Source organism: Acinonyx jubatus, chromosome B2 (assembly GCF_027475565.1).
Source record: "Acinonyx jubatus isolate Ajub_Pintada_27869175 chromosome B2, VMU_Ajub_asm_v1.0, whole genome shotgun sequence".
In the NCBI taxonomy this organism is placed as follows: Eukaryota; Metazoa; Chordata; class Mammalia; order Carnivora; family Felidae; genus Acinonyx; species Acinonyx jubatus.
Genome location: NC_069385.1, coordinates 8,093,931 through 8,121,858, shown reverse-complemented (window position 1 = coordinate 8,121,858; position 27,928 = coordinate 8,093,931). Strand labels below are relative to the sequence as shown.

The 27,928-nt window shown below is 51.1% G+C and overlaps 1 protein-coding gene across 1 annotated transcript in view; it reads left to right on the top strand.

Annotated features, from left to right (window-relative positions):
• IGF2R (insulin like growth factor 2 receptor) overlaps positions 1 to 27,928 on the top strand; it is a 103,057-nt gene that overhangs the window by 45,366 nt on the left and 29,763 nt on the right. Inside the window, exons 10-29 of the mRNA XM_027056511.2 lie at positions 319 to 422; positions 5,712 to 5,876; positions 8,546 to 8,686; positions 9,930 to 10,070; positions 11,425 to 11,562; positions 12,707 to 12,854; positions 13,367 to 13,544; positions 14,191 to 14,306; positions 14,793 to 14,961; positions 16,195 to 16,374; positions 19,100 to 19,201; positions 20,510 to 20,611; positions 22,689 to 22,884; positions 24,203 to 24,373; positions 24,897 to 25,040; positions 25,124 to 25,299; positions 25,583 to 25,670; positions 26,149 to 26,364; positions 27,214 to 27,344; positions 27,596 to 27,693. Coding sequence (XP_026912312.2) covers positions 319 to 422; positions 5,712 to 5,876; positions 8,546 to 8,686; positions 9,930 to 10,070; positions 11,425 to 11,562; positions 12,707 to 12,854; positions 13,367 to 13,544; positions 14,191 to 14,306; positions 14,793 to 14,961; positions 16,195 to 16,374; positions 19,100 to 19,201; positions 20,510 to 20,611; positions 22,689 to 22,884; positions 24,203 to 24,373; positions 24,897 to 25,040; positions 25,124 to 25,299; positions 25,583 to 25,670; positions 26,149 to 26,364; positions 27,214 to 27,344; positions 27,596 to 27,693 — 2,904 coding nt within the window. The remainder of the gene's footprint in view (positions 1 to 318; positions 423 to 5,711; positions 5,877 to 8,545; positions 8,687 to 9,929; positions 10,071 to 11,424; positions 11,563 to 12,706; positions 12,855 to 13,366; positions 13,545 to 14,190; positions 14,307 to 14,792; positions 14,962 to 16,194; positions 16,375 to 19,099; positions 19,202 to 20,509; positions 20,612 to 22,688; positions 22,885 to 24,202; positions 24,374 to 24,896; positions 25,041 to 25,123; positions 25,300 to 25,582; positions 25,671 to 26,148; positions 26,365 to 27,213; positions 27,345 to 27,595; positions 27,694 to 27,928) is intronic.

Here is a 27,928-nt window from a genome sequence, read left to right as displayed (position 1 = left end):
TCACTAGACAAACCGCGTGCTCCTTGGGCCTTATTTACTTGGTACGAAATCCGAAACAAGAGTGGAAGAGTTTTCATGCTCACAGCAAAACCTTCAGTGCTTTTTTCCAGCCAGCTATTACTTTGAAGTAAGAGGACAGGCCCATACATTTGGAACTCATTTCCTTTAGATGTTTTTTTCCCAGCTGCCTGAGAGCTGGCTGTTCTGTCAGGACTGATTTGTTGATGGTATGCAGAAGGCTTAACGTGGAAACGTGTAACAGTTCAGGTTTCTTTCTTGGTTCTACCAAACCTGTGTGTGTTTCTCGCAAACCTCTAGATACTCCGATGGAGACCTCACCTTGATATATTTTGGAGGTGACGAATGCAGCTCAGGCTTCCAGCGGATGACTGTCATAAACTTTGAGTGCAATAAAACTGCAGGTGAGTGCTGGGGGCGGGGGCGGGGGCGGGGGCGGGGGGTCGTCCTTGCTCGTCGTAGTGCCTGGGACATATGTGTTCTTGGGAGCCGAATGCCGAACGGGCCAGCCAGGCGTTCTCCTTGGGATGTGGCCACCGCTGGTCCCCAGACTGGGTTTTCTGTTGTAGCGGGCAGGAGTACCCCTTCCGTCCCATGCCGCCAGTGACACACACATCCTGTTTCCATCTTCCTCTGCTCTCTGTTTGTTTTGGGAATGGGCCCAGCACGGGGCTTGCCGGGAAGGCGTTTCTGTCCTGACTTCTGGCTCGCACCGAAGCGTGTGCAGGTCTGGCAGGGGTGGGTCTGCTCACCACCCTCGGGGGGTTGTCACAAAGAGCTCTTCTCTTGGGAAGTAAGATTCAAGACAACCCTTTCTGCAAATAGTGGCTCTGCGGTAGAGGCTGGATGTGGGGGTGGCGAAAGGTCCCAGGGCGAGTTTAAACAGAATGTCTGGTTTTCCTGAGAGGTTAAGATGAGCTTTCTTGAAGTCACAATGGCACTGGCATTTCAAAAAGTTGTGCCACTATCGTTTTTTTTTTTAAATTAAAAAAAATGTTATTTTCCATTTTTTAAAAATGTTTATTTTGGAGAGAGCGAGTGAGAGCAAGAGAGCGCGCCCACGCAAGTGGGTGAGGGACAGACAGGGGACAGAGGATCTGAAACAGACTCCGTGCTGACAGCGGCAAGCCCGATGTGGGGCTCGAACTCATGAACTGCGAGATCATGACACGAGCTGACGTCAGATGCTTAACTGACTGAGCCACTGAGGCGCCCCTCTGCTGTCTATATCTTGGAGATCTTGGACATGGTTTGCATCTGTAGGGAGTTGATGGGATGCCATCACCATCGAAGAGCCATCCTATCCATTGACCTCCGGGCTGTGACCCAGGTGCACGCAGGCAGACTGAGCCCCCGCACAGAGCTCTCATTCTGGACCTGGCCTGGTTCCAGTCGGCTTATAGCCGCAGAAGCTCTCGAGGCCGTTCCACCCCCAAGGGTCTTTCTGGCTCTCTGTTCTGTTTGTTTTGTGTGTTTCTATGGCAGAGTTGTGACCATTGGTCACGAGGCAGGCTCCTGTGTGATTCAACAAGGGCTCTGGGAGAGGCAGCTGTGCCCGACATAAATTGTGCTCCAGAAGCTTGTGTCCGCAGTGGTGATGGAGGTCGGCTGGGAGACTGTGATCGGCACCAGGCTCTCACAGGCCGCCGCGGGCGCAGTGGAGAGGGAGCCCGGGGTAGAGCAGATGGGAAGGCTTCAAATCAAAGTGCCACCCTGTCCCCTCGCCGCGAACTCTCTTGTCTTCCCGTGCCCCTCGGTCTCGCCCAGGAATCTCTTTGCTGTCCCTTTTGAGAACTTCCATATTCAAGTGGATTTGTTCAACACACGTTTCGTCCTTATCATATGTCTAGACCCCGCGAGGCCTGCAGTGCCGTGATAGCCACACATTTGCCTGGCGTTGAGGCTGGAAATGCAGCGGGAGCGAGCACGGTGCCCATGGTACAGGTCGTGTAGGCTGGACCTGGGCCGCGTGCATGCACTGTGCCCGAGACCTCGTCAGAGCGGCCTGGGGTGTGGGCAGCTGTGAGGATCAGGGCGGCTAGGGAAAGAGGAGGCACTGCTTGGTGAGCCCCACAGGGTGCGCAGGAGGAGCCAGCCGGGCGTAGCAGTAGGGTGGCCGTGGGGACCAGAGAGAGAGGGAGCAGCTCTGCTGAGGGCTGGATGTGGGCAGGTGTAATCAGGTCAGAGCTGCCGCCTCAGAACACCGCTACAGATGACCCCAGAGAGGAGAGTGAGAAGCTCATATGTCCTGCAGAGGAGTTGGGTTTTCTCCGGAAGTCAGCATGGAGTCCCAAGGACCGGAGGTGCGGGGTGGACGAGCCTGGTTTGGGTGTGGCCTGTGGGTACGTCTCCCGTGTGGTTTGAATGCCCCACTGCTCTCCCCGGATTCCCGACTTCCTTCCATCGTCCTCACCTCTCCCCAGATTCCGGTCTTTCTTCCATCGTCTTTACCTCTTCCAAGCTCTTAGGACCTGTCTCTGAAGTCCAGGCCTCCTTACTCTGTGTCCCAGGGCCTGGAAACACATCCTGTTTCTTCCTCCGTGTCCCCAGGCCCGCAGGCCTCCAGGGCGCCCGCCCTCCCCTCTTGGCCGACTCCAGTAGTCCCAGCCTCCCTCCGACCTTGTTCTGTTCTGGGCTTTTTATAAACGACTTGGCTGAGATCTTTATGCATGCACTGATGTCACTTGGGTGTGCTGGGAGGAGAGTCGTGATCTGAAAAGATCCCAGCAGGTGCAGAGGATATGGAGAAGGGCACGTAGTCTGGAGCTGCTGGGGAGGGACTCGCGCCCGAGCGCCAGTGCCCCAACGAGTCGGCTCGAAAAGAATACTAGTGGCCATTTTCTCCTCTTCTGTCTTCTTCTTCTATTTTCTTCACTTCCAAATGTGAAAGTAGAAAGAATATTGCAGTGAGAACTCATACAGTTGCCACTTTTTATTGAACAGTTGCTAATATTTTGCCAAATTTGCTTTGTGCGTTGCTGATGGATCCTAGCATACCACCCACTGCCCTCCCTTCGCGTGACCTCACAGCCTTTATCAGAGCCGACAGGGTCGACGGAGATGCCCTGATGCCCAAAACCCAGTGTCTTACGAGCCTGTGTTGGTTAGGCTGGTGGTGGAAAGACCAGAGGGGGAGATGCCAGATGTTTTGTGAGGGGTTTTGAGTCTGTTCTCGTGCTGGAGTTGGATTATAAAGTATTTCCGATTCCTTTCAGCTCTGTGATTCGGTACTTCAAACTTCAGAGCAAACTGTGGACTGTATGGTTACTTCGTTATTGCTTCATTCAAATTTAAATGTAGAATTTTCAGAGAAAAATTCCTTTGTGGATTTTATTTGGATAAATGTCACATCATTTTTGCATGTGAATGGGTGTTAATTGGTTACGTCTTACAATGTGGTTTATGGTTTAACTGGATTCTCCAAGAATCGTTTATGCTCATGACACATGGGTGCATAAATTTATTCTTTTACCCTCTTTGTGTGTATGCTCATACACACGCGTACGCACAACCATTTGTTTTAGTGACTTACGTCTCGTTTGCTGCAGTGTGCTCCTTATTATCAGTGATCTTGTCAGGTAAGAACATTAAATCTTTTTTTTCGAAGGGCAGTATCTTGGAATAGCTGCTCACGAATTTAACGGACTCATTACAGTAAAGGTGTATTTTCTTCCGTTCAGAGTGGGCCATCGGAGGGGCTGGATGTGGGACTCTGCTCCACACGGTCGTCTTGTGTCTCCCATCCGGTTGTTGCTGTCTGTACACTTGGCCTTGAAGGACTCTGCAGAATGGGAGCAGCATTTGTTATGGGCCAGAACTAAGTGTCATGGCCCGACCTCAGAAGCAAGGGGGGGCTGGGAAACGTAGCTCAGTTGTGCACCTGGGAGGAAAACTAAGCCAGTTTGGTGAGCAGGTAGCTTTGTCTCTGCGATAGCGTGATGTGACATGGGGCTGCAGGCAGGGCACAACTCGGCACCGCTGGAGAAATGCACTTGCCCTTGAGCTGGGGAGTCGCAGCTTCCTGTTCTTCTGAAATTCACGGAGTAATTAATAAGAATACAGGTACGATGCAGGCCGGTGGTCGTGTAAAACTGACTCTCCCTCGTTATCAGTAAATTTCAGAGGCAGCACCAGCTCCAGGGCAGGGATGGATACCGGAACCATTCCTAGTATTATTTAACGATTTGTTAAACCTACCTGGTAAAAGAGAAATGTGGGAAACACGAATCTTTTCCAGACAGTGAAATACAAATCCCGTAGGAGTAAGCTGTGCGGCAGTCTTGTGGGTGGGGTGAAGAGACAAAGGAGTTTCACTGCTGGGTGGGCCGCACAATGGAGGGAGGGAGGGCACCGTGGTGCCGACTAGAGGGGGTGGGCTCCTCGTCGAAAGGGAAGCTGAGAGCGCTGCTGCTTAAAAAGAACGGCTTAAAGTGTGTACGTTTCAAAGAGAAGGAAAAAACACCCCACAGGAGGGTGGGGAAGTATTGTCTTGTGGTTATGGTTATGAGCCTGGCTCTGGGGCCAGACTGTCTGGGTTTGAATCCTGGCTCCTCTGCTTTCTAGCTATGAAACCGTAGGCAAGTTATTTAGCCCCCCCTTAGCCTGTAGAAACGGGGCTACATCCGTACCTGTGCCACAGGGTTTCAGGATTAAACATGCCGACATATATAAAGTACTTAACCCGGAACTTGTTTTCTGCAGCCATCCCCCCGTAGCACTTAAATGCTCAGTGCCTGGCTCAGATTGTGCTCAGTACAGGTTAGCTGCTCCTGCTGGTATTATAATTATAATGTTTATAATAGTGAAGATTTAAGAGAAATTGCAATCAAAACATCATTTGCCCTTGGTACAAAATATTATTTCCCTTTCCTTTAGAACATTGTGCACTTCAGGGCACCCCAAACCTCAAGAAAGGCACATCATGTAGGAGGTCCAGAGGAAGATTATTAAACCATCAAGGGGTGGAAAACAGAGCTCTGTGCCAGCGGTTGACCAGCCTGGAAAGGCGAGGGGATAGTATTTCTAGTAAGGGAAAAATTACCAAAGTTCACCGAATCCCAGGCTACGTGGATCAGAGAAGTGGCCCACGGAGAGCTGGCTTTCAGACCGGAGCTGACCTGTCGGAGCTCCCTGGAGCTGTGGGGACCAGAGCACCGGTTAGGGTAGGGTGTTGGAGGCATACACATGTGATGGGGGCCTGAGGGCCGAGGATACTGGGGCGTCTGGACGCGTGCCTCTGAGCTGTGAGGCTGCGTAGGCCTCGCACGCTTCCGTGGGGCGGCTGTCCGTTGTGACTCTTTCCTTTCGGTCTAGGGCTGGATCGCAGGGAACAACTCCCCCTGCCCGAAACCACATCAGAAAGCCAGTGGTGCTCGTAGAGCCCGCAGGATGTTCATGAGCCCGTTGGGGGCTGACCACAGCCCATGTGCAGCAAGCCCTGCCTGGTGGCTTACATGGTCCTCATCAGCACCCCTTTCATGTCCTTGGTGAATGTGCTGTCAACAGCCTACTGGCCCGTTGAGGGGTTGATGATGGAAACTCCAGAGAAGCCTCTCGAATCTCCGGCGCCGCTGATGTCTGGGCTTGGGGACTGGAGTTTAACTGCCCAGCTGGTGCTGGTGTCCTTGTCGGCTGACATCCCTAGGTTTTGGTCACGTAATCGGGTGGCTTTTCTTCCTTCTCCAATGGCACAGGTAATGACGGGAAAGGAGCGCCCATCTTCACTGGGGAGGTAGACTGCACCTACTTCTTCACGTGGGACACCAAGTACGCCTGCATCAAGGAGAAGGAGGACCTCCTCTGCAGTGTGACCGAGGACAAGAAGCGCTATGACCTGTCTGCGCTGGCTCGGCACTCAGGTAGGGCTCCCGTGCGCCCTGGAGGCCAGTCCGCACGCTGGCGGGGGCGTTCTCTCGTCTCGTAACCGTGAACGCATTCCGAGAGGCTCCTACTGTTTTCTTCAACGGTCAACTAATCGTATCCTGGTCTTTCTCCCCTTCTCGCGCAGCGGCACGAATTGTTAGACGTGACGCTGAATGAATGAGGAGGCAGACGGTCTCAGCTCGAGGTTGGCATTGCTCCTCCAGTTGGGAGAGTTGAGGCAGAACCGCCAAGGGCCAGGCCTTGTGCTTTGTGATTAGAACGTCTTTTATTTTAGATTTCTATTCTTGTTGCTAAGGAAGTAGATGTTGAAAGTTGCCATCTCACATGCACGCGTCTGTGTCTGCGTGTGGTGCTGGACGTTAATGCAACACAGTGATGCTCTCATAGCAGATGCACACTGTGTTCACGCAGAACAAGTACAAGGTTGTGTGTCGATTATGTCTCTGGAAAAAAAATAAAAGCAGAATTTAGAGTCTTAAGGCAGCCTTCAAGTAGGTAGTGTTTCCGCCTCGCACCTGGACTGTCGGGCTTGCGGGCTTGAACACCGCGTGTGAGGGCCGGTGGGGCCGGGGTCAGCTGTATTTTGACCATGCTTTCCTGTCTCTAAAGTGGGGTCAGCAATCCCCATCCACCCTCAGATGCTCTTGTAAGGCTGAAGGGAGAAAGGGTGCGGGAGCCTGTGGATGCCATGTCTCTTCCTCCATCAGTGTGATGAGCTTTGTCACCGAGGCCTGGCTTCACCGTAAACACCGGCCAAGATGGGTGTTACGAGTCTGCACAGCAGGTGTTGTTGAGCGTTGGTTACGTGGCAGGTGCCAGACAGGGTCCTGGGGTCACAGGAGCAAACCTGGTGAGCATGCCCCAGGCCTGCCCCAGGCCTTCTAACTTCCCATAACTTCCCAGAGGGCCGGGAGATTGAGGATTAAGAATGGGGGTTCCCATCAGGGAGACGGAATCCAGTGGGGACATTTTTAGTTTTACCCTTTTAGCAGCCCTGGAATTCAGTATCTGTAGAAGCGAACAGCATAGAGAGAATACCTAACGGAGAGAGAACGGCTTGCCTCAAGTCCCAGAATCGCCCATGCAGTAGGAGCGATGACTCATGTGTTCTGAGTCCCCATCTGGTTTGGGCAGTATAATATTAGAAAAAGGGATTCCTCTCTTGTGGAGTGCTGGAGAGCTTCTTTTTGAACACGAGATGTCTATAAATGTTCAGTGTCGGCGCGTTTGCCTCGGAAGCAAATGTCCTTTGTGCGTTAGTAGCTCGGCACCCGTTAAGCTGGGAAGGGTGCCATGGGGAAGTTCTGGTGCGTGTCTGTTCGGGAAGAGACAGGCTTTGTGCGGTGGAAGGAGAGCATCCAGCTGTGTGTACGTGAGCGATTTGCCTGCCTCCTCGGGCTTCACTTGTGTTGCGGTAAACTGAGCGGTGCTGTTAGATCCCTCCGTGCAGCCTTGTTGTTGTGTGCGGGATGCACATGGGGCCAGGGGCCTGTGCGGGACGCAGAGATACGTGCACTCTGTCCCCCAGCGTGGGCCACCACGCGGGCTCTCCTGGGACACGGGTATTTCTGGGGGGGGGGGGGGGGTTCGTGCAGACCGCTAAGGATTGCCTCGAGCAAGAGCCGAGCTCCTTCCTTGCCGGCTTCAAACTGTCCTCCCGTCTTCTGGCTTGTCAGCCCACTTCGCTCCCTGTGTCCTTGTCCTCATTTGTGTTTGTGCAAGCATCTGTGGGTTCTTCTGGGCTGTCGACAGCAGCACGTAGAGCTTCAGAGTAACTGTTACTTCCGACGGGCGGCGGGCTTCCCCCTCTGAACCCCGGTGTCTGTACGCCCTTCACACACAGCTCTCCTTCACCCCTTTGGCGGCTGTTCTGGGAACACCGTCGGTTTGTGGTCTTGCTCTCAGCACTCATGTGTGCTCCCTCGACCTTCCGTGGAGTCCTGATCCTGCTCATAAAGGAGCACATCACGAGCTGTTTGAGCTCAGGGACCTCGGTGTCCTGTGATCTCCCAGAAGGCAAGCATGCCCCACGCTCGGTCCACTGGTGTGGGAGACGTGGCAGCTTTCTTTAGCCTTCCTGGGGGTCGGAGGAGGGCACGTTACCAGTGGCATGGCGTTCTGCCTTCCAAGGCACGGTCTGCCGTCCTGATTTGCTTTTTTTTTTTTTTTTTTTTGTGTTTGTTTATTTTTGAGAGAGAGAGAGAGGGAGACAGACCAGAATGTGAGTTGGGGAGGGACAGAGCGAGAGGGAGACACAGAATCCGAAACAGGCTCCAGGCTCTGAGCTATCACCACAGAGCTTGATGCAGGGCTTGAACCCACAAACCCTGAGATCACGACCTGAGCCAAAGTCGGACGCCCAACTGACTGAGCCACCCAGGCGCCCCTGCTCGTCCGTTTCTGATTTCACACTCTCTGCCTACTTCTGTTGAACCTGCTCTTCCGAGGAGGTTTGTTTCCGTCACATTAAGTGAGAAGCCTGAGAATCTCGGTGAGTCTCTGTGTCTCCGTCTGCCCGCGTCCAGAAATGTGAGTTTCATGTCCGGTGAGCTTTGGGCCTTTTCCTTTGGCTTAATCACCATTTACAGTGTGACTTTTAGCCTTTGGCTAAAAGCAGATTCTTTTTTTTCTTTTTAAATTACAGAACTGGAACGGAATTGGGAAGCCGTGGATGGCAGCCAGAGAGAAACAGACAAGAAGCATTTCTTCATCAACATCTGCCACAAAGTGCTGCAGGAAGGCCAGGCCAGAGGCTGTCCCGAGGACGCGGCCGTGTGCTCTGTGGGTGAGTGTGCCCAGAGCAGGGGTCGCGGTGGCGGTTTCCCTGCAGGCGTGTGGAGCTCGGCGGCATGCAGTTCGGAGCCAGTTAGGAAATCTTCCTGTGGTTTATGCAGATCTCCTCTGTCTCAGTTCAGCGTCCACAGGGTGATAAAAAGAGGTGATGATTCAAATGTAGGTAACTGCTCGTTGTGCTCTGGCGGCTACAGCACTTCCGTGTCCTGACATCGGCCAGAGCCTCCTGATGTCGGCTAACACCATAGCCGGGAACAGAAGGAACCATGCTGGGAGTTACTGGATTATCTCTTCACTTTGCAGCTTGAAGAGTAACCTTGCCAGTACTTGTGTAAAACTGATTTTGAGGCTTTTTTTTTTCCCATTTAACAGCTTGACTGCCTGTAATTGTTAATAAGTTAGGCCTTAAGGCAAGTGAGCTCTCATTGTTCTCTTCATATGAGTACTTGTATCCCCGAGGGTTCTTTTTGCAGTAGTTTTGTTGGTCCTCCGCTTTGGCTTTCCCGAGGAGACCTCTCAGTGCAGATCTTCAGCATGTTTGTTGTCCCTTAAGACTCGCCCCGAAGATGAGAGGCAGGGAGAGGGATCAAAATCTGTTACTAACCTTAGACAAGGAATTGTGAACTCAGGTCGGGTGTTTGGGATTGCCCCAGTTTCCAGAATTGGTGATGTGTCCTTGGGAGCAGGTCTGGGTGTGCCCCTGCCACTGTTTAAGAAGGACGGGGGACAATTTCAATGCTTTCTAGTCAAAGTCAACTGAACCAGGAATGAAATAGTCCCCTGCCTGGCTTGCTGAACGGGTTCAGTTAGTTTCCGCTTTGGTCATGGGACAGACTCTAGTCTCTTGGCTGTGCTTCCAAAAGGCCTTGTGTCTCCGGGGGGAGCCGAGGCCCTGAAAATAGGGGAACGGTGTTGCTTCATTGGATGGTGTGACACGAGAGCTTGCTGTCCTCCTTGCCTGCCCCTGGAGGACGTTGTTTATCGTTGCTGCACTTTTCCTACTCAGCCCGGAGGTGGCCTTGGCATCCCCCGTGTGGCTGCCATTGCCTGGCCAAACCTGTCACTCAAGAAAAACCCACCAACCATGGGGCCAGGTTATGCGGTTGGGGAATGGACCACGGCGCACCTGCTGGTGGTTCCTGGCTGATTTTTATATACCTCTTCATCGGCATCATTATCATTTTTAATCACGTGTCCTGTTTTGTTTTTTTTTTTTTCCTGTTTCTCTTTTCCAGATAAGAGTGGATTTAAAAATCTAGGCAAATTTATTTCTTCTCCCACAAAAGAGAAAGGAAACATTCAAGTCTCGTATTCAGACGGTGATGATTGTGGCCATAAGAAAATAACAACCAACATAACACTTGTGTGCAAGCCAGGTAAAACATTTTAAAAAATGGGAAAAGGCGGGATGTTTTAGTGGCTTTTGCCACAGGTGTGCCTGCGTTCTTTGTTTCTCTTGGGCCGCTGCCAAGAGGGGAGGTAGAAAGGGGTTGTGCTGAGTGTTTCAGGTTCTAGAACCTCTAGTGGTGGTCTCTTGGATTTGATCCCCCACCCCCACCCCAAACCAGTCCAGAAATGGAGAAACCATATGGTGTCGAGAGAGTTGTGTTGCAGCATTCCAAATGAGTTATGGGTCTCGGCTCAGCTTCCTCTTCCTGAGGACTGATACTGAGAGTCGCCATGCTGGCTGTTGACCTTCTTCCAAAGGCGGGGGACCGTACGCAGTTTAAAAGTGTTGTCCAGGATCTCACATCTAAACACAATGCTCTCCTTCGCCCACCTGTATTTGTAGGTTTACATTGTTTTTACGGGGTCAAATCTATATGTAGTCATGCGTTTTTGGAAAATGTTCCTCAAAACATGTATTTTGTGAATGCTCTTCTGTGTCTCACAGTTTATATTACTAATTTTTAGGGACTCCCTCGTTGATAATGGTTTGGTCTTACTATTTTTAAGTATTTCCCCTATTGTTGGGTTAATTGCATGTTTCCGGTGTGGGTGATGGTGCTGTTGCGTATCCCTGTCTACCTCCTGCTGCAATATTTTCTTTGGATAAATGCCCAGCTGTGGGATAAGGTCAAGGGCTAGGACTATTTTTTGGTTTTGAGTGTTTTTTAAATTGTGGTAGAATATACATAATGTGAAATTTAGCATTTTTAAGAAACTATAGTAAAATACATGATGTGAAATTCAACTTTTTTAAAGTTAAAAAAATTTTTTTAACGTTTATTTATTTTTTGAGAGAGAGAGAGTGCGTGAGCATGTGTGAGTGGGGGAGGGGCAGAGAGAGAGAGAGAGAGAGAGAGAGACACAGAATCTGAAGCAGGCTCCAGGCTCTAAGCTGTCAGCACAGAGCCTGACGCGGGGCTTGAACTCATGAGCTGTGAGAGCATGACCTGAGCTGAAGTCGGACGCTGAACCGATGGAGCCCGCCCAGGCACCCGTTAACATTTATTAAAGTATATATAGTCCAGTGGCATGGAGGACATTCAGTGTTGTGCAGCCATCACCATTGTCCATCTCCAGAACGTTCTCATCTTCTTGAGTGAACTCTGCCCCCACTGGACACTAATGCCCCCCCTCCTGCCCCAGCCCTTGGTAACCCCCCTTCTTTCTGCCTCTGTAGGTTTGACCGCTCTCAAGACTTCAAGGAAGCAGAATCACGGTGTTTGTGGGACTGTTTTTAGACTAGGAATGATTAGCGATATCATTCTTCTTCCTCGTTGACAGGTGATCTAGAAAGCGCTCCGGTGTTGACAACCTCTGGGGATGGCGGCTGCTTCTATGAGTTTGAGTGGCACACAGCTGCTGCCTGTGTACTGTCCAAGACAGAGGGCGAGAACTGCACGGTCTTTGATTCCCAGGCAGGTGCGTGTGCCCACGTAATACCTTTGGTGGTTTGGTGTCACCTGGAACCGCTTAGGTTTTGTTTGTTTTTTAACTTAAATATTTTCTTTTCTTTTTTGTAAAGTTTATTTTAGAGAGAGAGAGAGAGAGAGAGACAGAGACAGAGACAGAGACAGAGTGTGAGTGGAGGAGGGGCAGAGAGAGAGGAAGACGCAGAATCTGAAGCAGGCTCCGGGCTCTGAGCTGTCAGCACAGAGCCCGACGCGGGGCTCGAACTCACAGACCGTGAGATCATGACCTGAGCCAAAGTCAGACGCTCAACCGCCTGAGCCACCCAGGCGCCCCTTCCTTAAATATTTCCTAGGAAAGTTTTAGAGATAACCTGCTTCAAGATTACATTAATGCTGAAAATTTTGAAAATTGGACATTTGAGGTTGAGATCGTGAAAAACCTACCTCTTAAATCATGGTGCAGGTAGGTTTGCCGAATGCAAAACTTGAGGATCCCAAGAAAAGAACCATGTTGTGAAGGCTTTTTGCAGAAGTTCAGTGACCCAGAAACCTACCTTAGACTTTTCAAGAAGGTCACACTGTGTTGTGGTCATACAGCTTTGAACACACTGGTGGTTTATTCAGCCAGCATTTGAAGCCAGCCAGGGGCTTCAAATTGGGTTTTTAGGTTAATGCAGTAAAAGGGGCTTGGTGGTGGTGAATCCATGTGCAGGGGAAATGTCCGTAGGTGCAGCTCTGGTGGCCTGGAGGGGAAAGCATCTTTTCTGCCATTTTTCATCTCCCTGCCCTCATCAGATGGTTCCTGGGGAGACTTTCTTTGAAGTTGCAGGCTTGGGGCCCAACTTGGGGCCCCTGTGGTCCAACTGACCTTCTTTTTTTTTTTTAATTTTTTTTTTTAATGTTTATTTATTTTTGAGACAGAGGGAGAGTGCGAGCAGGGGAGGGGCAGAGACAGAGGGAGACACAGAATCTGAAACAGGCTCCAGGCTCTGAGCTGTCAGCACAGAGGGGCTTAAACCCATGAACCGTGAGATCATGACCTGAGCCGACGTCGGACACTTAACCGACTGAGCCACCCAGGCGCCCCCCAGCTGACCTTCTTGACTGTGGTCCACCTGACCTTACATATTGGCATTGTTTTTACTCTTCCTTAGGGTTTTCTTTTGATTTATCACCTCTCATGAAGAAAAATGGTGCCTATAAAGTTGAGACCGAGAAGTACGACTTTTACATAAATGTTTGTGGTGCGGTGTCTGTGAGTTTCTGCCAGCCGGACTCCGGAGCCTGTCAAGTTTCAAAAAGGCAAGTGTAACTATTTTTAGTTACGGGTTTTCCTTAGGTATCTTGCACTAACAAATATTCAGGGACAGGTTTGTTCTCTACTGACATCATTGCTTTGCAAGGAACAGTAAACACTGAGAAGCCCTGGCGTAAAAACCTAAACACCAGAGGATGCTAGGAGGTTGAGATCCTGGATAAGGAGGAGCAGGCCACACCCTTGGAATTTACATAATTCCTTCTGAGTCGCTTGCATTTCTGGGTTGTGAGACAGTTAGCACACGGTTCTCTGTTGGGCGTGGTATCGGTTCAGGTGAGGCGTCGTACGTTAAACCAAGCGTGCTGAGCGTGGCCCTGGGTCCTGGCGTGGGGGTGGGGCTGCCATCTGCCCCACCGCAGACCCTGGTGATCTGCAGCCCTGGAGCATGGACATTGCCGCCACCACACTGCTCGGTGGCCGTTTCGCCCGTGTTCCAGCACTGCAGTGCTTCTGGCCTTGGTATCCTTTCTGAGAGACGTTTGTTTGCTTGTTTTAGTGATAACAAGGCTTGGAACTTGGGACTGAGTAATGCTAAACTTTCCTATTACAACGGGCTGATCCAGTTGAACTACAGAGACGGCACACCCTATAACAACGAAAAGCATACACCGAGAGCCACGTTGATCACCTTCCTTTGTGACCGGGACGCGGGAGTCGGTCTCCCTGAGTATCAGGTAGGAACTGTGCGGTGTGTGGGCGTCCAACACTGAGGAGAGCCGAGAGGGAGAGAGTGGCAGTCCCATCGAGGTGGGGGAAAGGAAGACGGTGGGTGGGACAGGGCTGCTGACTTTCCTGGAGTGGGATGAGGCTCTAACCACAGGTGAGGTGTGAGCTCTGGGCTTTCCTGGTGATAAACCATCACGTCGTCTGGCTCCCTGATGCCTACACAGGAGCCTATCGTGGGCCCTTTATTTAGACGCAGAGCTATTATTAGTCTGGTGTCCTGGCCAAATCATCATCTCCTGTGATTTTAATTAATCCTTTTAGATTTGCCAGGGTACGTAGGCAGTATTCATTTTCTGAGCTGTTTATTCATTCAGTGGGCTGTGTACCTCAGTGGTAACCCACCACCCGGTTGGCTTTGGGGACAAAACTCGTATCAAAAATCAGCCCTCAGTGCCACTTAGCAGAGGGTAGATTTCCATCTTAATTTATTCCTGGGAGATCTTCATGTCAGTAAGACAGACGTAGATGGACAAAGTAGACCGTCTTTCCTATAGTTCTTACCGATGGAAAATGCCCATCATTTTGTAAATGCTGGCTTTAATAACATTCCCTTTTTTCTTTGCCATCCCATGTCTCTCCCTGTCATGTGACCAGGAGGAAGACAACTCTACCTACAACTTCCGGTGGTACACCAGTTACGCCTGCCCGGAGGAGCCCCTGGAGTGTGTGGTGACCGACCCCTCTACACTGGAGCAGTATGATCTCTCCAGGTGAGGCCAGGGTCAGCCTGGCCTTGGCCTTGGCCTTGGCCCTGGCCCGGGTCCAGCGTAGTGCTAAGCTGGCTTAGGCTTTGCTGGTGAGCACGTAGCTGAGTTGGTAACGGGGAGTCAAGTAGGTTGTGGGGGTGCAGGACCAAGATGGAGAGTTTTAAACAGAAAGAATTCTAACAGTGGTGTGGTTGGCTTTGTGATATCCACTGCTCCTTGCCACAGCAAAGCCTCAGTCTTCAGCTGCGTGGTTTGAAACAGGGATTGTCAGTACAGAGGTGCGGGGGAGGGGGGCAGTGCACGGTCTGCTGAATACTGACTTCAGTGAAAGTCGAGATACTCGGGGGTGTTATGAGTCACGGTGAGCTAAATTCCATAGTTTGAATGGCAGGGCATGTTTCATTCTGTGTGTCTTCAACCACTTAGAAATGAATTGTCAGGCTGAAATCCGTTAGCATTAAAAGCGTGTATTTTGCTTTGAAATTTTAGCCTGGCAAAATCTGAAGGTGGTCGTGGAGGAAACTGGTACGCCATGGACAATGCGGGCGAGCGCAGCACGTGGCGGAAATACTACATCAATGTGTGTCGACCCCTGAACCCGGTGCCGGGCTGTGATCGATATGCGTCGGCTTGCCAGATGAAATACAAGAACGATCAGGTGAGCCTGCCCTCCCCAGTAGTCTTTTTTCCCCGCCGCCCCCAGCACATGACTCAGTGGGCGGAGGTGGTTATTTTGGGACTTCCAGATCAAAGTAGGCCTGGCTGCTGAAGTGAAGCCCTGTGAGCAGGAGTGGGGCCCCAGCGTAAACTTACCCCCCCCCCCACCCCGCCCCGATGTGGTCGTGCTTGAGTCATTGTTCAGATTTAGAACTGCACGAAATGCCCAGTGCTGGTGACCTCTGATCTCCATACAGGGCAGAGGACGCTCCTAATGGTATGTCCAGCCTGAGTTCAAAAGTGTCTTTGAGGCCAGTAGATGTCTGTAAAGAATAGTTTTGCTTCTAAAAGCTCACGAGGGGGAAGCCGGCTTGGGAGAGCTGCCGTGGCCGAACAGATCCACGCGTGAGCTCTCACTTGGGGCGCCAGGCTGTGCTGCATCATCGATTGAATGCAGTTACTGCCAGAGTTTCAGTACGTTTCCCTGTGCTCCTTGGACATGGCGAATCTTGAAATAAAGATGTACGTGTGCTTCCTCAAAAACAGCACGTCGGGAATGGGCTTTTCCTGGCACATGTTACATGGCCGCTTGGAGGGGTTTTCCAGGAAGCTGGTGAGCGCACTCTGGTGGTCGAGAGTGAAGTTCCCTGCTGTGTTCACACGTGTGCATATGTGTGTGCGCGCTTTGTTGGAGCAGTGACTTCAGGGGATAGTCGGTCCTCCTCGTTCGCGGGTTCTGTATTTGAGATTCACTCACTTGCCTGCACGGATTTGTGGCCCACACTCAAATCTGGCCGTGCTTCTGGTCATCCATGGACATGTCCACCGTCTCCTGTTGGCTCTCCTGCTGAGACCACAGTGGAGCGGAGACACGAGGGGCGGGGGCTGGTGGGAAGGGCAGCGCCAGAAGCTCCTGGTTCTGGGCCAGGTGGACAAGGGTTGAGTCCTGCCTTGGATGCCTGTTAGCCGGGCATCCTCAGACAAGTCACTTAGCACGTCTGAACCTCCTTTCCCTTTTTGTAAAATGAGGAAAATAGAACCTGCCAGCATGAGTTGTTTTCAGGATTTGAGATCATCATCTCTGTGGGATATGTGTATGTAAAGGTACGTGATCCCTTTGGAATGATGGTTCAGCGTCTGTGGTGACTTTACAGACACGAGAATCACATGTACCAGTAGTGAAGTCCTGTGTTCTCTTTGGAGGGGAAAGCCCAATAGACACGTTTGTTTGCAGGGTTCCTTTTCTGAGACTGTCTCCATCAGCAACTTGGGGGTCGCAAAGACGGGTCCCATGGTGGAGGACAGCGGCAGCCTCCTTTTAGAGTATGTGAACGGCTCAGCGTGCACCACCAGCGACGGGAGGCTCACCACCTACACCACCAGGATCCATCTCGTCTGTTCCAGGGGCAGCCTGGTAAGGCACTGTGTGTTGCCCACGACCTTGGCTCCTTTGGGTCTTTTGTGACTGAGAACCAGCTGACGTGTCTCTTGTGGAGATGAGCGAGTCTCGAGTGGAGTTTTCTCTCTGGCTTGTGTGGACTCCATTCTGTCTCTTACTTCTTGTCAGCTGGTGATCTGAGAATCCTGGCGGCAGAAAGGGTCTTTGAGACAATTTCACCCAAACCCCAGCATTCATAGATGAGGAAGCTGGGGCACGATGCTGCTCTGATTCACGGATAAATGATGAAGATTATATGTGTGAAATGTGGGCAATCAAGGATAAAAAATTAAGGCTAGGAAGTAGAGAAAGTGATAGAGATTGCTTTTGGCCCTGAGTTCTTTAGCCAGGGTAGAATAGAAGAGAAACCCCAAATAAAGATGCTTATGTACCGTCCCAATTGCTTTTCTAAAAAAAAAAGTTGGTAAAAAATGTATAACATAATTGGGGCGCCTGGGTGGCTCAGTCGGTGGAGCGTCTGACTTCGGCTCAGGTTTAAGAGTTCAAGCCCTGCATCAGGCTCCATGGTCACAGCTTGGAGCCTGCAGCCTGCTTTGGATTCTGTGTCTCCCTCTCTCTCTGCCTCTCCCCCACTCATGCTCTCTCTCTGTCTCAAAAATAAAGATAAACATTAAAAAAAAATTTAAAGCGTATAACATAAAAGGTACCATTTAAACCACCTTTAGGTATACGGTTCAGTGGCATTAGATACATGCACGATGTTATGTGCCATCCCTGGCACTCATTTCCAGAACGTGGCTATCCCAAATCCAATTGCTTTTTTACCTGGAGTTTTACATTTATATCTAGGTCACGTGTTTTTTGAGTAATTATTCAAAGTCTTAGGTGAATGCACAGTGGAGGTAATAGAATTCACGTTTGTTATCCAATAACTTAAAGGGTCAGGTACACATTTTAAGGGTCTGTTCCAGCTTCCTGTAGTTTCTTTGGAACGAACGGCAAAATGTGTTCAGTCCTCAGCAGTCTGTTGGACTTTGTCACATACATTCCAGTTGCCTCGCAGACCCCAAGTTCTCAGTGTCATTTGCCAACACGTGATTTTTTTCCGAGAGACGATTTCTTCAGAGGTCAAGGAGGGGTCTCTGATAAGGGGATGAAATCCCTAGCTGGACGAGCATGGGCCCACGTCGTGCAAGGTGTTCCATGACTGAACTGTAAGCGTGCTCCTTGAGTAGCCCGGGGATGGGTTGGCTGTTTCCTTCCTCAGTCTCAGGAAGAACTCCTGGCTGCCCAGCCCAGCCCTCGCCACCTCCTGGGCATGTCTGTTTTCCCTCCTTGGAGCCTTGCCCACCTCCCCTTCTCACTGCGGTTTCTTGTTCCCACGGAGATACTGGACTGTTCCAGAAGGTTCTCTGGGATCCTTAGTTTTTCAGCTTCCCTGTGACACCTCATGTGGGCAGCGTTCTGCAGTCTTCAGAGCAGCTTCGCATCGTCACTGTATGTCTGAGTACTTGTGTGGGGCTTGGTACACACGGTGGGCCCCAGACACCATGAACAGAGGTCGTGTCGCAGAGTTCTGCAAGCCACAGAACTTTCAGAACTTTCACCGTTAAAGCAGCACCTTTTCACAACCACAGTGTAGGGCAGAAGGCACAGATTTTTTTTTTTTTTTTTAAGGATTTTTAAAACTTTATTTATTTTGAGACAGGGGGTGGGGCAGGGAGAGAATCCCAAGCAAGCTCCACACTGTCAGCACAGAGCCTGAGGCAGGGCTCGAACCCACCAACTGTGAGATCGAGAGTCAGACGCTTAACGCCTGAGCCACCCAGGTGCCCCAGGACAGATGTGTTTTTATCTTACTGTTAGAGATGCTGAGGCTGAGGGGGACGGGGAGGGAGGGCACTTCCAGGCCAGAGGGTGCTTGGTGGGTAAGGTGTGCGCCCGCCATCAGGTGCCCAAATGTGTCCTCCTGTGAGCCTGGGCAGGTGTCCTGACTCTCTGTGCCTCTGTTTGCTCACCTGTGTATAGATGGTAGGTGATTACAGAACCTGGTTCCCAGGTCATTATGAGGCTCGGTTGAGAAATGCTAATAAAACAGCACAGTGGTAAATGCTTTCTCAGCACAAGCTGCTGTTCCCTGTAACGAGGCAGAGCTCCCACAGGAGGCGGTGCGGCACATGTTTGGGCAACATTTCACTGAAACACACCCAGGACAGTGCACACATTGTAAGTTACCGGCAGCCGGTGAACCCTCACGCGTCGAGCAGGACTTTGCAGCCAGACCCCACACGGTGGCAGTGCTCACAGCGCCCGCGAGGCTCCCTGTGACCCTTCCAGGCTCCTCTGTACCCTCGGTCCCCAGTTCTGAGCTTCTGTCAGTAAAATCTCCCACGCCGGGGTCTTTTGTGTCTTTCTTACATTCCATACTCTTGGTGTGGAGTGTTTTTCAACAGCGTGGACTTAAACCCAGATCTGGACCCCAATTCTGCCATTCACTGCCACGTGACCTCGGGTAAACTTCTTGACATCTGAGCACGAGAGGTAGTATGTCCTTAGTGGGAATAATAGGACATGAAATTGTAATTAGGGAGTGCGCACTGAGCACCTAGTCTGTCGCTGACGCATAATTAAACTAAGTTCAGTAGACTTTAGCGCTTTGTATGTGCTAGGCTAGTAGTCCCTTGGTGAGATCGAGTTCCATCTCCTTATACTGACTGTTACTCTGCATTTAACCTTTCAGAATACCCATCCCATATTTTCTCTCAGTTGGGAGTGTGTGGTTAGTTTCCTGTGGAACACAGAGGCCGCCTGTCCCATCCAAATCATGACAGACACAAAACAGGTATGCGTGCTGTCCCGGGTTGTCTCGCTGCCCTGCTCCTGGATATGCCCACCCCGGTGCCCCCGCTCTGCGCCCACCCCTTCCCTCGTGCTTCCAAACCTGTTCCTGGCTTCTCCATTTCCCACACCTTGGCATCACGCATCTGGGCGTCCCCCCGCATTGCTCTCCCGGAGACCCCGGCTCGCAGATACTGGGCTGAGAACCAGACCCTGGGCTTTACTCCCCTATTACTATAGATTCCTTCCTTTTTCTCCATTGCCCTGTCCCTTCTGTGTTGTGGTGGCACCCTAGCGGGCTCTGGGGGTTCTCCATCACCGTAGAGATGTGGGGGGTTGTCACTGCAGCACCTAAAACGTTCCAGTGTCCTGTCATCTGCGGGATCTGGCCTGTCTGTTTCAATGTGATGCTCACGGTTTTCAAGCTCCGATCTTGGCCTTGTTACTGCCGTTGCTTCTACGTGCCTTTTGCCGTCCTGGCTTATCCTGCTCTTTGGCCTTGGCCTGTGTTCTTGTCCTTGGGTGGCCCCCCCCCACCCCCGCACCCCCCCCCGCAGAGCCGTGAGCTGGTGACCTGTTGTTTTCACGGCGCTGGCTGGGTTCCTTGTGCTCAGTCTTCCTCCTTTCCCTCTCCTTCTAAAAGCTCTATTTTCACAGTAGAGCCCAGGCCCACCTAAACGAAGGTTCCCACAGGGTCCTGGGCCTGTGGTGCCAGGGAAGGGTAGGGATGGCGGGATGCCGCCCTGCGTCCTCGGTCATGCTCTCTGGGGTTGGGACCCCTGATGCTTCCCCTGAACTGCCGGACTGTGCAGAAGAAAGATGTGGGGGGAGAGTAAGGTTTATGACGTCTCCTAGAGGAGAAGGGATGGTGAGGTACCTCATCATGCCTCCCGTTATCATGGTCTTTAAGTGAATGCCTGAAATAGAAAAAGGAACACTTAAACCAACTTTCTAAAGTTTTTCTTTTTCTTTTTTTAAATTATTTATGGGTTATGTATGGTTTCTAACTAACTTTTCCCTTGAGGGTCAGTGGTGGTCTCCTTATTTAGGTAAATATCGTAGCCTTGAGAGCTTTCAGGTAAGTTTAATATTTGTCAGCCTGGTATCACACCTGGGCAGACCACAGGGGCCGTATCTGAAGAGGCTGGTGCGGACGGATGCATGGGGCCGCTTTTCTGACAGGGGTTTCAGGTCAGTGGAGAAGCACATGTTTTGTGAGGTCCATACACACAGGTTTGCGAGGGCGCTCCATATTGGCCGTGTTCTTGTGGGATTGGTTTGAATGTATCTCTTCCCCTGTTGTTTTCTGCAGGCCTGTTCTATAAGGGACCCGAACAGTGGGTTTGTGTTTGATCTTAACCCATTGAACAATACCCAAGGATACGTGCTCTTAGGCATTGGAAAGACTTTTGTGGTAAGAGTTACATGATGAATTTCTAGTTTGCTTTGAAACAAGGAGAACGTGCGTGTAAGTCATCTGCCGCTGGTGCATGCTGGTGGCAGGTGTCTTTAGGAATGGTCCAGGGCAGTGTGATGGCAGCTGTTACCCAGGAAGAGGTGAAAGAATCCAGATTTGAGGGGAGAGGGAGGTAAAACTTCTACTCACTGCTGTAGTACAGACATGAGGGTGACATTTTTCAGAAAAGAAATTCTTGATCTGTTGCTGTGTGTCTAGAGCAGTGGTCCTGGGCCAGCAGCATTGGTGTCACCCCAGAATTTGTTAGAAATATAAATTCTTGTGGGGTGGGTTCATCAGTTTCTTTTGACCAGCTGCCAGGTGATTCTGATGCCCACTGGAGTCAGAACCACCAGTCAGGAGGAAATGGTACTTACGTTACCCTATAAAAGGGAAACAACCTGGGGTGGCTGTATTCTGGATTCTTCTGAGAGCACTTCCTTCAGTGATAGCCCTGGTATTCTGTCCGGAGCAGCAAGGTGGAAAACCCCCACGTAATGCTGTTCTGTTATGAACTAAGCATTGCTGGAAAGAAAGAACACACACGTATGTGTATATATATACATGCATATATGTATATGTGTGTGTGTATATACATGTATATATATGTTAGCTTGTGTATATGTATATGTGTACATAGATATATTTGTTTAAATTTTTGCAGCACAGCCACATGGGAAGGAGAGAATACCCTTTGAGAACAGGAATTTGGGATAAGAATGTCTTACGTGAATTTGACACAGAGGGGAATTTGTCGGTGTAGAAGAGCATACAGCTTGTCCCACAGGCTGGGGGGGATACCCGAACAGGGTTTGTCCCTCAGCAGCACTTTGGCTGGTCATCTACCCACCCCCAGTCCCCAAACTGCTGCTACAGGGTTCTGTTAATAATAGGTTTATAATAGGTGGGAGTGTATATGGCCACCTGTAAGTGTGAGAAGCAGACAAGAACGTTGTCGACTCACATAGAGGACATGCTGGAAGATAGTAACCCTTATAAAGAACACACTAGAAGCAGCCCAGAGAGCCTCTGCCTTGTGTGCGCTAGCAGGGGCATTGGGTGGTGCCAGCTGTGTCTGGGCTCCTGGGTGCCACCAGGAGAACCATCTGCTTAGGCCATCGCCACCCACCAGCCGCCTACCCGGCTTTGTCCCCTTGCCACCCGGTCCTCCCGGGCTCGGTGGCCCCCGGATATGCCCAGCGGCCTCCCCACGCTGCTGAAGCTGCCGACATCTCCGAGGGTGCCTGAACACCCCCGATCAGAGGGGCCTACAGATGCAGGCCCGCAGGACAGCCGGTGCCCACAGCCTGGCAGAGCAAGCCCAAGCTTCTCTCAGCTCTGTGGTTCACTTGCAGGCAAGTCCACGGAAAGGAAAGGGAACCTACATCCAAATTTCGTTAACCACGGCCTCCCGCGCACGGCCCGCACGGCTGCTGAGCACCTGCGTTGGCTGTAGTCCCGATGGGCCGTTTCCCGAGTAGGAAGCTTTGGTCTTTTAAGAAAAGCTGACCTTGATTTTGTGCACGTTGTCCGTGAACACTTAACAGATGTAGAGAAGTCTTTCCTTTCTGCGTCTTCGTACCACAGAACATATTTAGCTTCATTTGCATGATAGAATGATACCGGTGTCTTTAGGAAGTATAGGGGATGTTTGCTCCTGGTTCCTTGTAACTGACATTTCAACTCTACACAGTTTCTCTAATATTGAAAATGGTGTCATAGTCTGCTCTACGTATATGTTCCCTCTTGTAGATGGGGCATTGTTCTATGTAATGCATCTTCGGCATTTAGAGATACGGGGCTGTGTAAATAAATATGTGTTTATTATTCCCTAGAAGCAGTTTATGCGTGTTGCCATTTGGATTTTGAATTCTGCATTGTGTACTAACTTCTGGATTTAAGTGCCCAAACGTGTAAATTGGTAACTTGAATACTAACTAGTTAGCCTCTCAGGGTTTGAGTTGCCAGGGCTCTTGTTTGTGCTGAGTTACATGGCCTGTGTTAACGCGTGTGGCTCTTGCTGTCCGGCCTGCAGTTCAACGTGTGTGGCACAATGCCAGCCTGTGGCACCTTCGATGGAAAACCAGCCTCTGGCTGTGAGGCGGAAACCGAGACAATAGACCTGAAGAATCTGAAGCCAGAAAGGCGGGTTGGACTCGAGAAAACCCTCCAGCTGTCCACCGAGGGCTTTATAACGCTGACCTACAAGGGGCCTCTTTACCCTTCCACAGGTGAGCTCAGAACCAGGTTATTTTGCCACTAACGCGTGTCCTGGTGGCTCTGTGCGTGTCTGTGAACCTCCTGAGCGTGTAGGGTACGCGACCATGCAGCACTCCCCTGCCCTCCAGCCTCTGGGCCATGGCGTCGCACACTCGAGTCCTCTGTGCTCTGCCAGGCCCCTCGCGTGTGATCCTGTTAAGTGTCGGGACCACACTGTTGACGGTCCCTGTGCCTGTCCTTCCCCCAGGCTCCTAACGTTAGGCCCCTTGGCGGTTCTGGGATGTAAAGCCGTGTGACCTCAGGCTTGTCGTGTAGCCTCTTTGCTTCGGTCTCCTCCTGTCACAGATGGGGATGATGACATTACCTGCCACCTCTGTGGATGGCTGCAGGAGATGACGTGCTGGTGGCTGTGGGGTCTTCACCCATTGCGGCCGCTGAGCCTGCACGCTTCCTCGGTCCCCCTCGCTGCAGGAGCCCTTTGGTGGTCGTCCTGTTTTTTCCCTCGCCCGCCCTCCACCCCCGAGCGCTCTGTGTTCAACAGAGTGGTGGTTCAAGTGTTTAGATCGTGCCATTCCCAGCCACTTGCGCCCGGACTAGAGGCCAGTGCTGTCACAGAGGCTGCGGGACGGGATCCCCCCCTTCTTGCTCAGTCCTGCTGACCTCCTGCTTCTGAAACCATTGAGACTTCCTCTCACCCACCCTCCCCTCCTGAGCTTCTGTCTCTGCTCTTGCCCCTGCCCAAGGTGCTCCCCCCTTAAGATAGCCCTGGGGTCCCTTTCTTCACCTTCTTCGGGTATCAGCTCAGGTGTCCCTTTCCCAGTGAGGCCAGCCCCCTCCTTAAAACCCCCACCACCTGGGGGTCTCTCATGTCTGGGCCTGCTGCATTTTCCTTCCATGAACTTCCCGCCGTCTGGCGAGCCCTAGACTGCATTCCATGTGCTTCGTGTTGGGGCTGCCGGGCTGGAGTGTAAGCTCCTAGGAGGGCAGGGATCGCTTCTGGTTCTTTACTCCTGCGTGTGGAAGGAACTTAGCGAGTGGTGTTGAATAAGCCGGTGATGTTAGCTAGCGTTGGGGTTGAGGAAAGGATGTTGCATGTGCATATTTTCTAGAATATGAGACCGCAGGACTGTCAGGCTCACCCTGTAAACCCATTGTCGTGTGGGTCACTGTGGCAGTGAACACGGCCACTCTGTAGTTGACATCAGCCCCCTTGAGACAGACCCAGTGCTGTGATGTCATCATTTTAGAGGGTGGCTGTGAGGTTTGTTCCCAGTGGGGGCATTGTCCTGTTGCTCTGTTTCTTAAAACCTGGCCTCCCTTGTTCCCCAGGGACTGCTGATGCTTTTATCATCCGCTTTGTTTGCAACGATGATGCCTACCCAGGAATCCCCAAGTTCTTGCATCAGGACATTGACTCTGGCCGGGGAATCCGAGATACTTTCTTTGAGTTTGAGACCGCACTGGCCTGTGTCCCTTCTCCAGTGGATTGCCAGGTCACGGGTAAGGCCGAGAGGACCAGGATCAAGGGTGTGTGTATGTGTGCGTAAGTGTAATCACGTGTGCGTGTGTGGTGTGTTTTATAGGCAGCATGTTTGTGTTCTGTGCTTCTTTGATACCCACACTTGCGGTGTTTCTCTGAAAGAGAACCTGGGTATATAATTAAGAGTTTTAAGCTATGTTTTGTAATCAGAAGCTGCTCAAGAACAGAAGAAAACGCAGGGGAAGAAAGCTTCTTACTTGAGGACCTAAAAGGCATTAAAGCTCTGTGAGCTGAGCAGTGTCCCCAGGACGCCTTGTGCTTTGCGGGGTCCCTGCACCTCCACGTCAGTGGTACTTTGTTGTGAAGGGCAGTTCCGAGGGCCAGAGCCAGTGTATGTGTCTGTAGGAAGAGACTTGTAGCTTCCTGGGCCCTTCTGATTCCTTAGTAACGACGTCAAGTTCGTGCATCATCGGTCTTCAGTGTGCCGGTGTGCTAACGCTGGCAAGAGAGCAGGGGTAGCTCGTGTGTTTCCGTGTATTTCAGACCTCGCTGGAAACGAGTACGATCTGAGCGGCTTAAGCCAAGTCAGGAAGCCCTGGGCGGCTGTAGACACCTCCGCGGATGGGAGAAAGAGAACTTTCTATTTGAGCGTTTGCACTCCCCTCCCTTATATTCCTGAATGTCATGGTGAGTAGTGAGCATTTGACTCGAGTCGCATCTACCTTCCTGCTGTCCCCCGCCCCAGACGGACGAACTCCCGGCTCTTGCAGGCAGCGCAGTGGGGTCTTGCCTGGTATCAGAAGACAATAGCCAGAACCTGGGCGTGGTACAGATCAGCCCTCAGGCCGCAGCCAACGGGTCTCTGAGTATCGTCTACGTCAATGGCGACAGGTGTGGGAACCAGCGCTTCTCGACCAGGATAATGTTCGAGTGTGCTCAGACTTCGGTGCGTGAGCTCGTCAGTGAGGACTGGGCCTGCTTGTCAGTGGCTCCATTTCCTGTTTCCCTTCACCCTCTGAACCTTCTCTCTGATTTCACCCTTGGCTGTGTTTTCATGGGTTGTAGGCCTTCAGCAGCATTTGACTAGAACATACTGTTTTTTTCTGGGTCTTAACACGTTTAATAAGGCTCATGTATTTTTCTCACGGAGATTGAAGGTTGGATATTAATTGTGGCTATCTTTGGCTTAAAAAAAAGATAAAAACAGAAGTTGTTGGTTTCTGTTATAGGGATCACCAACATTTCAGCTTCTGGATGATTGTGAGTACGTGTTCGTCTGGAGAACGGTGGAAGCCTGTCCTGTCGTCAGAGTGGAAGGTAAGACCTGGGGCCCGGCTCACTGATGCTGCAAAGGGATGAAGGGGCAGACATTCCAGCCAGCATCTGGGTACAAAACTCCGTAGTGATGGCCACACGCACGGTCGTGAGATGCTTGTTAGTAGATGGATAATTTCTTATCCTAGAGTTTTTTACTCCACTGCCTTGCCACCTTTACCGGGGACATCTTCCCTCACCTACTCGGAGTGACGGCTTATTGGCTTCTCACCTGTGAGAACCGAAACTTGAGGTTTTGTGTGATTAAGTGGACCTTCACCCTGTGACCCAGGCTTTTCTAGAACGCTGTTTGACAGGCAGTTTGTGTAATGTTACAAGCACGATGGGATGATGTGGAAATGGCATTTAATGCTTATTTTAAGACCGTATTCACGTGATTAAAAATTGTAAGACTTTTTGCCCGAGAGGGTGAGTGCGTGTGGAACTGAAGTGGTCCTTCGCTTCCCGTGTGTTCTTGAAGGAGACAACTGTGAGGTGAAGGACCCGAGACACGGCAACTTGTACGACCTGAAGCCTCTGGCCGTCAATGACACGGTCGTGAGTGCTGGGGAGTACACCTATTATTTCCGGGTCTGTGGAAAGCTGTCCTCAGACGTCTGCTCCACGGATGACAAGTCCAAGGTGATCTCATCGTGTCAGGAAAAGCGGGGAGCCCTGGGATTTCACAAAGTGGCAGGTACCGTGGGTTTTTCTTATGCTTTTGTGCAAGAATGGAATCGCATATTAAGGTTCATGCTGAAGGTTTCTTCTTTCCAGAGTAGGAAGAAAGCTGCCTTTGGGTGAAATATTCACGTTTCTGATTTCACTTGATTTTCTTAAGCAGAATGCATCGTGACAGATGTCGCTAGAGCTTATTTTGTTCTTACTTAGCAATTCCAGCTGTCGATTCTTTATTTCAACCCAGGGGCACGCTGAAGTAGCCAGTACTTTCTAGAATCAAGTTAGCGGAGATGCATTCAGTATAGGGTGTGGCTATAACTTACAGGGTAGGCCGTTGGTCATGATGCCGTCTCAGCAGCTGGGCAAGTAATACTAGTTTGAGAACTTTTAAATAGGAGTAGCTGGGGCGCCTGGGTGGCTCAGTCGGTTGAATGTCCGACTTCAGATCATGGTGTCACTTGTGAGTTCAAGCCCCATATAGGGCTCTGTTCTGTCAGCCTCTTCATATCCTCTGTCACCCCCTCTCTGCCTCTCCTCTGCTTACACGCTTGCTCGCTCTCAAATCATAAAAAAAAGAAGAAGAAGAAGTATGCGACGTGGTGGTGAGTGCATGGGCAGCCCCTAGGGCCATCCTCTTAGTGATGAGAGCCTGTGCTGCTTGTGCCCACCATGAGACCAGAACACTGTAACCATGGACAAGAGGAGGCCGGGTTTTATTCCTCCTGCGGGGCAGTGGGGCAGGGAGTAGGCTCCGGTGCTGGGAGGCCAGACACACGTGCTCTTGTGGCGATTTATTTGGGGGACGTGACGTGGCTGGGAGACTTTGGGCCCCGAACCTTGTTTTAATCTGGTCATTTCCGAACAGGCCTCCTCACTCAGAAGCTGACTTACGAGAATGGCTTGTTGAAAATGAACTACACCGGGGGGGACACTTGCCACAAGGTGTACCAGCGCTCCACAACCATCTTCTTCTACTGCGACCGTAGCACGCAGAGGGTGAGTGTGGTCACGGCCCACGGGCGTGGCTGCCCCGCTCTTCGAGAGATGCCTCCGCTCCGGCGTTTCAGAGGCCCCTGGTCAGCTGACCGCAAATGCAGTAGTTACGGAAGATGGGTCGAAACCTTGATCAGCGTGTATGGATTTTAACGGACATCACCTCCTTTACTATTTCCATTCTGAAGATTCAAAGTGTGATAAACTACGTGAAGTGTCCCACGTGACATATATGTCGCTCTTCCCTTTTCCAGCCGGTATTTCTCAGGGAGACCTCGGATTGCTCCTACGTGTTCGAGTGGCGAACGCAATATGCCTGCGCACCTTTTGACGTGACCGAGTGTTCATTCAAGTAAGTCCGTGCATCTCTTGACTCCTTTGGACGGGCTGGTGAACTGCGCGCAGTTTTAACAGTTCATGGTCGGGACAGGGTGTTGGCTTAGGTGGTTTCTCCAAGCCTTCGTTTCTTCATATTCAAACAAGTACTTGGATCACGTTAACTCCTGAACCCTTCACAGCTTTGGGTTTCAGTGATCATTTTGTGCTAAGATGCGTACAGGGAAGTGGTTGTGATTGGAACAGAAGAA